This window comes from Podarcis gaigeae, assembly GCF_964106915.1.
Source record: "Podarcis gaigeae genome assembly, chromosome: 1".
Classification (NCBI taxonomy): domain Eukaryota; kingdom Metazoa; phylum Chordata; class Lepidosauria; order Squamata; family Lacertidae; genus Podarcis; species Podarcis gaigeae.
Window position 1 is genome coordinate 73,382,786 of NC_139678.1, and position 12,262 is coordinate 73,395,047.

At 42.8% G+C, this 12,262-nt stretch overlaps 1 protein-coding gene across 1 annotated transcript in view; it reads left to right on the forward strand.

Annotated features, from left to right (window-relative positions):
- The window catches only part of LOC310837366 (receptor-type tyrosine-protein phosphatase eta-like), an 81,944-nt gene extending 70,192 nt beyond the window's left edge, over positions 1–11,752 (forward strand). The window contains exons 18-24 of the mRNA XM_083723877.1: positions 331–421; positions 707–780; positions 876–1,010; positions 2,751–2,870; positions 4,367–4,527; positions 5,800–5,935; positions 6,428–11,752. Coding sequence (XP_083580003.1) covers positions 331–421; positions 707–780; positions 876–1,010; positions 2,751–2,870; positions 4,367–4,527; positions 5,800–5,935; positions 6,428–6,586 — 876 coding nt within the window. The 3' untranslated portion in view covers positions 6,587–11,752. The remainder of the gene's footprint in view (positions 1–330; positions 422–706; positions 781–875; positions 1,011–2,750; positions 2,871–4,366; positions 4,528–5,799; positions 5,936–6,427) is intronic.
- The last annotated feature ends 510 nt before the right edge of the window (positions 11,753–12,262 follow it).

A 12,262-nucleotide genomic window follows, 5' to 3' on the forward strand; every position in this document is an offset into this window, starting at 1 on the left:
AAGAAGGAGACTCCACATGCTTCCTCCTGCACAGCTGAACGATTAAGACCGTCCTGTCTTCGCTGAACGGTTGGAAAAGGAAGGTGCAAATAGGACTTGAGTCCCTGTGAAATCTGAAATTCATGTTTTGAGGTGGATTTCATTATTTAAAGAGCCAAAATTCAACTGTGAAAAAGCCATATGCAATGGGAAACAATAAGCAAACCTAACAATTAGGAATTACCTTCCCACAAAGTTCAGTGCTGTTGGATGTCATATGGCCAAGTGTTGAAGAACCATTTGCATGCCATGAGGTAAAATAATCCTAAATTCCTTCTCTATTTGCTACAGGAGCTCAGGCCTGTTGGTACAAATCAGCCCAGATTTGCAGCTGAACTACAAGAGAACAAAGCAAAAAATAGATATAACAATGTCTTGCCATGTAAGTTCCTCAACCCTACTGCTACTAAAAACTGACCTGGCACCATCACTGTGCCAGAATCCCTTCTCCCCCTCTACCCCTATCAGCAAAGATAAGTGGGCTAGGATCAGACTCTAACGCTACTTTTAATCCTAATTACTACACCACCTATATTCTTTCATCTGGTTCATAGTGTTTTCTTTATTTAGTGGCTTAATTCATTTTATGTGGTGTGTGCTGTGGAAAAAGGAAAATATATTGACACATCCTTTTAATAATAATAATAATAATAATTTTTTTTTGCAGATGATATTTCTCGTGTCAGACTTCAGATCCATGACCATCCAACCAATGATTACATTAATGCAAACTATATGCCGGTAAGTGTTCCCAGCCTATTAAAAAACACACATGGTGTTTTAATGACAGATTTATAAATAAGAAAAGTGGTATTCAGACCATACTTTGATTGCAGGGTTACAACTCCAAGAAAGAGTTCATCGCTGCACAAGGCCCTTTGCCCAATACGGTGCAAGACTTCTGGCGCATGATCTGGGAGAAGAAAATTTATACCGTTGTTATGCTGACTAAATGTATTGAACAAGGCAGGGTGAGTTTTCATTAAAGTATTGAACAAGGCAGGGTGAGTTTTCATTAAAGTTCCTAAACATGCTACAAAATGTTGCTGTGCACCACAACCGCCACAAATTTTGCAGCTCAACGATTCTAAAAATAATAATTCAATGGTTTAAAAAAAAAACCCTACCAGTTTAAGACCACAACCTGGGAAATTGGAAGCTAAGATTGATGCCTTAACAGATGTACCCCATGATCAGTAATAAAGTTGTTGAATCCAGATGCAGAGGATAAAGATGCCCCACATTGCCCTGGTTTTGTATTGCCCTAAGTTTTTTGTGGGACGCAGGTGGCGCTGTGGGTTAAAGCCTCAGCGCCTAGGACTTGCCAATCGAAAGGTCGGCGGTTCGAATCCCTGCGGCGGGGTGCGCTCCCGCTGCTCGGTCCCAGCGCCTGCCAACCTAGCAGTTCGAAAGCACCTCCGGGTGCAAGTAGATAAATAGGGACCGCTTACCAGCGGGAAGGTAAACGGCGTTTCCGTGTGCGGCTCTGGCTCGCCAGAGCAGCGATGTCACGCTGGCCACGTGACCCGGAAGTGTCTCCGGACAGCGCTGGCCCCTGGCCTCTTGAGTGAGATGGGCGCACAACCCCAGAGTCTGTCAAGACTGGCCCGTACGGGCAGGGGTACCTTTACGTTTACTTTAAGTTTTTTGTGTAAGGTAAAGGTAAAGGGACCCCTGACCATTAGGTCCAGTCGTGGCCGACTCTGGGGTTGCGGCGCTCATCTTGCTTTATTGGCTGAGGGAGCCAGCGTACAGCTTCCGGGTCATGTGGCCAGCATGACTAAACTGCTTCTGGCGAACCAGAGCAGTGCACGGAAACGCCGTTTACCTTCCTGCCGGAGCGGTACCTATTTATCTACTTGCGCTTTTTGTGCTTTCGAACGGCTAGGTTGGCAGGAGCAGGGACCGAGCAACGGGAGCTCACCCTGTCGTGTGTATTTGAACTGCCAACCTTCTGATCGGCAAGTCCTAGGCTCTGTGGTTTAACCCACAGCACCACCCGAGTCCCAAGTTTTTTGTGTAGCACTACAGTAAAGCAGAACGATAACAGCTTCTTATTCTGGATTTGGGACTGCAACATTGTGAGCGACGGAAGAACATTTCTCGGCTACTGCCGTGCTTAGGCTTCCACTCAGCAGGCATGCTGCAAGACCTCTGGGGTTGCTTTGAAGCCTGAGATGCTTGCTGGCGGTGATAGTGGGAAACAGGCTACCTAGGCAATATGGTGCTGCAGTGGATAATAAGGGATAAGTGGAAGGATTCAGCACCCTCTTCCAGCCCAGCTCTTATTTTGCTCCTGATTTGTTTGGTGTTTGGTGTTTTTAATATTCTGTTGGGAGCTGCCCAGAGTGGCTGGGGAAACCCAGCCACATGGGTGGGGTATTAATCATAATAGTAATACCTGCCCCAAACCACTTTGCAACAGAAAAGACTTGTGAGTTAGGAACTGTGTTTGATACTCTTATGCAAGTCCCTACAAGAACCTTTTAGACAGGAAAAGGGCACTGGCCTGCAAATGCATTGACATCTAAATAATTACGTAACTCAACAGGAGAGGAGACCAATGGGGGGGCATCTTTACTGGTCCCAGGTACTCTATCCCACCCCCACCCCACCCCCATCTGGTCCGAAAGCCATCCCTTACTTTTCTTACATTCCTTTTACTTTTGTGGACCTATCACATAAGTTGACTTAATAATTTATATTTCTAGACAAAATGTGAGGAATATTGGCCAAATAAACAATCCAAAAGCTATGGAGACATAACAGTAGCCATGACTTCAGAAATTCCCCTTCCAGAGTGGACAATAAGAGATTTCTCCATGGAAAAGGTGAGTTGTTTGCTCTCACTCTTTCTGTGTGTGTGTCTGTGTTTTGCTTATACTCTGGATTGATGACGTATCACTTAGGCTGCAATCCTATGGGGTCCCAGCAACCATAGGGTACATCACATTCCCTTGTCAGAGACACCAGAGAGAGAGGGTTCGGAGAAGGAGTTCTGCTGTCTTATCTGATCTCCTTGTCACTACAGAAACCTTTGGGCACTGATATGACTGGGGCATGGGTATGTCTGGTTTTAGACATTTCTGTTTGCCTTATTATAATTATTCTCATTTTGGAAAAACAACAACTAGATATGGGCAGCAGAGATATTTCACAGGAGAAACAAGGACTCTGGATTAGATATGTGACCTACCTTTTCAATGTGATTTGTTGCCTGCTGTTAAACCTATTTATTTTAGGTTAATCTATACCTTGTTTCAGATTTGGAACAGGCAACAAAACGAGCGTTTCTAACTCTGAATTTTAGAGATGGGCAGAATCCACTCCACTCAAGTTTGAAACTTTTCATAGAATCATAGAATTGTAGAGTAGGAATTTGAATGGATTAAGCAAGAAGACGTCTGCTGAGACCCTGAAATTAAACACTGGGTAATTGGGAAACATCATAATTGGGAAAATTGATAATTTTCAGATTGACGAGGCTCCTAAATCTCCTCATTCATCACTAGGAGCAAAGTAGAGCCTAGGAGTCTCTATATTTGACAAACCTCTCCCATGTGAATAAGTTCTCTGAAATCATGCTATTCCCCCATAGTCATCAAGTCAATAGTCAAGCAAGATACAGTGGTACCTCAGGTTAAGAACTTAATTCATTCTGGAGGTCTGTTCTTAACCTGAAACTGTTCTTAACCTGAAGCACCACTTTAGCTAATGGGGCCTCCTGCTGCTGCTGCGCCGTCGGAGCATGATTTCTGTTCTCATCCTGAAGCAAAGTTCTTAACCCGAGGTACTATTTCTGGGTTAGTGGAGTCTGTAACCTGAAGCGTCTGTAACCCGAGGTACCACTGTATAAAAAAATCACTTCCCTGATTTATCCAAGCTATTTGAAACCATCAAAAATACACTCAGCTTGCAGCAATTCCAGAAGGTGTACTGAACCCAAAGTCTTAGGTCAAGCACTCAGAGGATAGAAATAGGAGTTTGCTCAGTGAAATGTATTTGGCACTTGGTGTGAGTCTCATACACTTTTAAACATTTGTTTCTTCCTCCCCTGACACTGTTCGCCCTGAGCAACTTGTCACTGTCTCTTCTTCCACAGCTGTCCTTGGGGCCCAACCCTTCCACTTAGCTTTAACCTGCCTGCTCTCCCCCCCCCCCCATTCCACCAAGCCATTCTCATGCCTCACATTTTCCTGTGCCAGGCGCTACAGAATTGCCAGGAAGCGGCTTACAGGCTTAATTTTTTTACTATTATAAAATACTTTGTGACACCATTCTTCCGAACCCTAACGACTACTCCTGTTCCTCTATTTTCATTTCTAAGAGTGATTCATCTGAAAGTCACCCCGTGCGACAGTTCCACTTCACAGCCTGGCCAGATCACGGTGTCCCGGAAACAACCAACCTCCTCATTAACTTCAGGCACTTAGTACAGGAATACATGAAGCAGAACCCTCCAAGTTCTCCTACCTTAGTGCACTGCAGGTACAAATATTACTTTCTGGAAGGGGAGGGGAGACTCCAAGTCTTAAGTGGTATCCTATATACAGTTATGTTTGTGTGGAAGTGCGGGGGCTGGGGTGGGAATCTTTCAGTGCCACTGCTTATGTAACTATAAAGGGATGTGAACTCACAGGGCCTTAACACATGCAAAGTTGGGTATTCTTGTTTCTATTGCCATTCTAGTTTTCCATACAGTCACTGATTTTCAGGTGAACAGTGGTAAAGGTAAAGGACTCCTGGACGGTTAAGTCCAGTCAAAAGCAACTATGGGGTTGTGGCACTCATCTTGCTTTCAGGCCGAGGGAGCCAGTGTTTGTCCACAGACAGCTTTCCGGGTCATGTGGCCAGCATGACTAAACCGCTTCTGGTGCAACAGAACACCGTGACAGAAACTAGACCTCACAGAAACACTGTTTACTTTTCCGCCACAGTGGTACCTATTTATCTACTTGCACTGGCGTGCTTTCAAATTGCTAGGTTGGCAGGAGCTGGGACAGAGCAATGGGGTGTTGCGGGGATTCGAACCACTGACCTTCTGATCGACAAGCCCAAGAGGCTCAGTGGTTTAGACCACAGCACCACCCGTGTCCCATTGGTGAACAATGATACAGCTCCTGATTCTTCCAGGCCATTTCCTGTGCACAATCTTAGCACTAGCAAGATGAATTTACCTCACTCTTTGCATATTTAGAGTTATTTCATGTAGAGGTGTCCAACTAAATGGAGTGAGGGCAGGGACCAGACCATTATTTTGCTTTCTGCCCAGTTGTCAGAAAAGCAAAAGGCAAGGTCTCCTCAGTCTCTTTTTAAATAGATGTACGCTGTAGACCTGTGGTCCTTCAGATGTTGCAGAACTACAGCTCTCCTTTCCCCTGGCTGTTGGCCTTGCTGGCTGGGTCTCTTGGGAGTAGAAGCCCAACAACATCTGGAAAGACATAGGTTTCCCCATCCCTGCCTTAGACAAGCAGGCAGCTTTTGCAGTGGCTCCATCTCCTGGGACCGTGGTGCCAATAGCCCCTAGGGCCACTTGACAGGTTATTTCTCTCTACCTGTGCATCACTTCTGTGGAGGAAAAGGCATCCACCGAGAGTATTAAGAGCAGCAGAATAGATTGTGTGTGTGTTTCTTTCACAGAAGGAAGATAATTATGCTGTGTTAAGTGATCCTTAAACCGAGATATAAACAAGGATTTAGGGCTTAACTGAAGGCAAGCACAAAGCCATTAAATACACACGCAATTGTTTTTTCTTACAGCGCTGGTGTCGGAAGGACGGGGACATTCATTGCAATTGACCATTTGATCCATCAAATGGAGATGGAGAACACTGTTGATGTGTACGGTGCTGTATATGAGCTTCGAATGCACCGGTCTTTAATGGTGCAAACAGAGGTATGGGCAGGATGCTATTCTAAGCACGTAAATCAATGACCTACACATGGCATAGCAAGTAATATTGTCACCAGCTTTCAGCATTGTTCCAGTTGATTTAATATTTCTTTTGACAACCTGGAGATGCAACTGCAGACACCAGACCTAAATTTCTAAACAATCAACTCTGCACCGTTATTTCAGTTTCTGTTCCTATTGCTCACCTTGAGGGCCACTGTTGTTGATTTCTTTTGAATGCTGGAGAAAAAGAAATGCCTTTCTTGCAGTCACTTTCTATATGGGCGGCAGGAAGAGGCAGATGTTTTAAAACTGCAAGATTTCCCCCCTTTTCTTTCATATAATGAAATGGCAGTGGAGAAGCCCAAGATGTATGGATGCATTGCAGTTGTTGACTGCAGTAATGGGCATAATCTCTCTATAAAATGATTCATCATATGAAATGTATGCTACATATTCATTATTAATGTTATTGTTATTCTTTCTCTCCTTTAGGACCAGTATGTCTTCCTAAACCAGTGTGTCTTGGACATTATCAAATCCCAGAAAGATAAGAAAACGGACCTTATCTATCAAAACACAAATGCCATGGCAATCTATGAGAACTTCACACCGTTGCCACATATTGGGAAGGCAAATGGCTACCATGCATAACTACAAGGGAATGACAAGCCTCCCACTCCTGCCTTTTACATAAGTGAGGAAATATGCACTGTTTTTATATGTCTTTCTATACAGAGACTTTTTCCACTTTTAAAAAAAGAATAACTGAAGATGTACACATTTTTAAAAATGCCAATGGGAACTGTAGTTTCTACAATAGTGTTAAAGGGAAAATACACTGTATTTTACAGATGAATTTGAAGAAGGTGAAGAAGCATCACATGATTGGTGTATTATCACTGAATAAATGACGGGATCCCTTTTTGAACTTCAGAAATAATAAATGACACAGATACTTAAAATCAGGTTTGAGGGTCACTGTTCCAGAGATGTTTGTATGTATATTGGCTTTTCGCCAACAGAAACCTACGTTATCAGTGACTGCTCAAGTTCTTTTTGTTTTATTTAAAACGGGAACACAAAAATTAGCAAATAGGATATTTTATTATGTACTTGTGCCTTTTTCTAGCTGTTTTGCTATAGAAAAAATGATCAGAGTCCTATATTTTTGTATTGAAATTCTCGGTTGAAAAATAACATTTAAATAATATCAATATCAATTCTCATTTGGAATAGCTTTGTTGATTCTTCCTTCATGGAGGTGGCAACTCTTTCTTTGTATTTTACTGCAGTCTGCAGAGACTTTTCCCTAGAGGAAATTCACTTGATTGTGTGAGGACTGGAGCAATCGTGTGACACCTTGGCTGTATAAAATTGTATTAAATTGTGGAATGGAGCCTTCTTGTATGGTTTAGCTGAAACTTGTTTAGCTTTGTATTCATGCGTCGAGATTAGTACTTCCCACTTCTAAAATCTTTTAATACCAGTTGTAAGCATATTCACGCACTTTCAGTGCTCTTCAGAACCCATTTGTGCCTTTGTCTGTGCCTGAAACTTCCTTTTCCTTCACCTCACTGTCCATAGTCCCATTTTCACTCACTGCCAATGAATCTGGTGAGCTGAAGATGTCATTGTGTGATGTCACGATTCTACTTCTGACATGCCTGTAAACATGTGACTCCCTAAACCGATCTAAGCATGAGTGAGAAGAAAGGTGGCTGAGGTCAGTGAGGGCAAAGTGAAGGAAAATGGGGAAGAAATGAAGTGGCAACTGCCAGTGGAACAAAAGGACATCAAGCACGTTAAAAATAATAAATAGCAAATCTTCAATATGAGTATTCCCCCCAATTGGTTTTGTGGAATATGCTAATTTCAAAGCAAATATTGAACATAGGAGATGTTTTGCCTAGCTTTTAATCATGTAAATACAAGCCCAGCAGGATTGTTAAAGTACACACTGGCTACATAAAGACTTGACAGGGGGGACTGAGCTGCGTGAAGAGGCAGTTGTGTGTCAGGTCCACTAAATCCAGCATTACCACACAGGCCCTCAGGTTTCACAGCAGTTTCAGGAGAGTAGTGGTGCTGGCTTCAACGTGTGTAGATAGGAAGGAGGCAGCTGCTTCTCCGGGTAGTTACAACCCATCTCACTGGGAACTCATTGAGTGCCCGCTATCTAGTTAGCAGTTAATCCAAATGTTGCGGTTATCACTTGATAGCTTATCTCCTCAGTTGGTCTTGAGGGATGGCCTTTAGTGGTGTCATTCACAGAAGAGGAGGGCTATGTTTCAATCTGAGCTTTAACTTGTTTTCTTTGTGTGTTGGTGTTGTAGTATGTTTCTTTGTCGGTGGGGGGGGGGGGAATGAAGGACCCACCCTATCCAGGTTGAAATTTTTATGTTCTCGTATGTGATAAGGATTTATTTAAAAGTGCAATATTTGATTTACTGAATGAACGCTTGTCTCTATTTCCATAGAGTTTTACTCAGGTTCAGTATCTCTTCTTAGTTGTTCTGTGGTTTAATGTTCTTAAATGTGTCGTTTGTGGAAGACTGAAGAACTCCTATGGCAGAGTGATCCCAGGAAGGTCCATTGAGTTTGCTCTGTTTCTATAAAAAGTAAATGTTCTAAAGATCTACTGATTCTTTCAGCTGCAGAATATGTTTTAGCCAGTTAAAACTGAAGTATATATTTTTAATGTTGTTGTATCAAAGATATAATAATTGCTCTACCTTTTGGTTTATTTCTTTGTTTGTATTATGCTGCTGTAGTTGTAACGGATATGATTAATGAAATTGAAGGGTTCTCCATTAAATTAATTGTGTTGGTACACTGATGGTGAAATTATGAAGGTATTCTTAATGAAGGACTTGTGGCGTGGGAAGTGGGAGGGGTTGTGGTTCATTCTTTTAGTCAATGCGCTGGCAGCATTAGGAACTCTCTTGAGTGTGTTATAGAGCTATCTGTAAAGTACTGGAGCATTGTGGGCTCCACTCCTCAACTTTCTTTGGTGCAAAAACCCTTTGAATTGCATTGAGCTTGTGCAGAGCCGGCAATATGCTTGAGGGAATTAGGGTGCTGAAGGGTATACAGTAAGCCGCATTCCATGGCTCTGGAGTATTTAAAATTCTGCCAGTGGGGTAAAATCTTTTGGAAACCAATTGCTCAAAAATGGTTGCTAATACAGTTTTTCTCCTACCAAAGTCTATGATTGGTGGCTTTTTATATCTATGCCTTAGGTAGAATGACATTTGGATGTTGGTGGTTGGACCAAATATATACATATTTTTAAAAGGTTGAAAGAGGGCCCCCACTAAAATATAGATTAATCTGTTTCATATGTGCCACATTCCAATGCAGGGGTCTTCTACATAGTAGAAATGAAATCCTGCTTGATTTGGGGGGAGAGCCAATAAACCCTTGTTGTTGTCTCTGTAGATCATTATCCAGGAAGAGGTTTTGCACAAGATTTGTCTAATGTAATAAGCAACGATCCTAATCATGCCATAATTGATGCTAGCAGTCTTTGTGCATCTCGACATAAATACAGTTAGCATGCAAATAATTGCACTTGTGAACTCTCCTTACAAAATGGGGTCTCAGACCAAAACGGGCCTATTGGGGTTTTTTCTTTTCTCTTTTTACAAAGTGCCTGTCTACCATAGATGACTGCTGTGTCTGAAAAGTTACCAGAATGTATGTCGTTGTTTCCTGTTAAAATAAATGGCATCCTTTCAAGGCAATGCAAATATTCTTAAGAATGATGAGGGGAATCTGGACTTGTCCTTTCCTGTGGACAGAATGGACTGAGATCCAGTGCAGACTCCCGCTGAAGGAAGTGAGGAGTGTTTTTCTACAAATATCTTTCCCTGTACTTTTCAGTGGCACCTTCCACACTGATCTGAAATGTCTCCCAATCCTGCAGTGTAGTTGGGGATGGGGACACAGAGGAGCTATAGAAGCACGAGAACAATCAAAAGTCATCTTTCCGCTTTCTTCAGCAGAATATCCTACAGGTAGAGTTCTGCTAATCAGGATCCAGCGCTACATGCCTAAAATTTGTGCTGGTTGAAAACATTAGAAGTTTAAAAGTTAAAATTAAAAGTTGCAGGTTCACAGGCCCAGGGTTCAGAGGTAATTAAATTTCACATAGGCTCCACTCATTATGGGGGTGTAGGACTTGGGCAAAGAAAATAGGGGGAAGCATAGGAGCTGCATGCTCTTTGCCTTGATCAAAGGTGGTGTTACCCTTCAGATATGGCTGAATTACAGCTCCCATCAGCCCCTGCCAGGGATCATAAGCTGCAGTTCAGCAATGTCTGAAAGGCAACAGGTTTCCTCACCCCTGACTTAGATTCTTACCCTTACTTCCTTTCAGTTAATCCCTTGCAGCTCATTCACCCTACCTCATGAAGATGTTGATGGATGCTACTAAAATAACGTAGCTCCTGATAGGCATCTTCGTCAGGGGACAACTGTGCCCAGTGATAAGTTTATAGCAGGCATAGGCAAACTCAGCCCTCCAGATGTTTCGGGACTACAGCTCCCATCATCCCTGACCACTGGTCCTGTTAGCTAGAGATGATGGAAGTTGTAGTCCCAAAACATCTGGAGGGCCGAGTTGGCCTATGCCTGCTTCATAGGGTTTGGCCAGAGGCAGTCTGGCCTTCATTACTAGCTGCAATCAATGGGGCTGTCAGGGCAGGACTTTAGAGCTCAGGACTCAGCAGAATGAGCAGGGAGGCCCCCAAAAGTAGCAGCGTTGGATTGCCGCATTTTCAGCCTATTACTATCTAAAGAGGACTATTAAGTCCAGAGCCTAAAATTGCCTAACTCTAACTGAGTGCACATCATTTTCATAAGCCATCTGTGTGTGTGAGAGAGAGGGGGGGGGGTGCTGTTTTAGTTCATGCTGTAAAAACTTAGCCCTAAACATTTGCACTTGATTACCTGCCTGTAACGGGAACATAACACAATGGTCTGCGGATGTATTATGCTAGCCCATCCTAAGCATTTGTTTTGCTGACAGGCCTAATCTTCCTCTTAGTCAGAGTGTAGAAGCTCATCTGGGGCAGCAGCAAAGGGCAGCTAACTTGTCAATTATTTGGCTTATTATTTTTACCACTGTTGGGTTGTTATTTTTTTGCAGGTGGGGGTTCAGACACCAAAATGCCTTGGTCTGCCTCCTTTGCGGACTGCAGAGAGAGTCCAGCAGGGTACATATCAAAACTGGCTTGAATCGGAATAGTTTCTCACTGGTCTGCTTGTTATATAATTTCCTTTTGATCTACGCTTTGAAGTTATAAAAACACCTCAGAGTGCAAAATTATGTTGCTTGGAGTGTTCAAATCATCCTTTTTTTTAGCCTTAAAACTTGGGAGTAATAACCTATGGGTCAGGATTCAAAGGAAGGAGAGAACAGTTCATGCAGGCAAGAAGCTGGCTTGTTTGCTGTTTTCACCACTGTCAAAAAGAGAGAAGTTGCCATTAAGTTTGAAAAGCAACTAGTCTCTTGGACAGTGGAACCTGCTGTAATGCCCACATCAAGCAAAACCCCCCATGCATCCCCCTTCTTTGGATGCGTGCCAGTCTCCTTGTTTTCTTATTCTATTTTTAATTTCCAGGCAAGGCATGATTTTGAAAAGAGAGTATTCTTTGTGCATCGGCTGTTGCTGTTATAATTGTGTGTTCAAATGATGTACAATGTTCGGTGTTTCATTCATTGTACAGATGTTTGCTGCATATACTGTCCTTAATTTTAATTGTCTGATTGTCTTCTCAATGACATAAAAGTAACTAAATAAAACATTGACACAATATGTTTCAGTGTATGTGCTTCCTCTGTGGTCCGTGGTAATTTAATCAACTCCCCTTCCATTTATCTCATTCTAGGGCAGTTTCAAAGACTTAAATCTCAATCCTTACACAGTCTTTAAAAAATCTGTGGCCTCAGGTGTTTGTGTGTGTGTGTGTGTGTGTGTGTGTGAGAGAGAGAGAGAGAGAGAGAGAGAGAGAGAGAGAGAGAGAGTATACAAACACCCACATGTTATTATATGGAGTGATGCATGTTCAAGCAGCTATGTGGTTTATTTGCATGTATTTTGGTTGCTGAAAAGATGTCTTTAGTTGTTTCATTTGCTGCTGCTTATTTGCACCCTGTCATAGGAAGTGGTGGACCTTCAGATGGTTTTAGACTACAGCTCTCATCATTCCTGACCATTGGCCACCTTGGCTGGTTGCTGATGGGAGTTGGAGGCAACATCATCTGGAGGGCCACAGGTTCCCCACCTTTGCTTTAGCCCCACTAGAACTGCACGGTCCATTTGA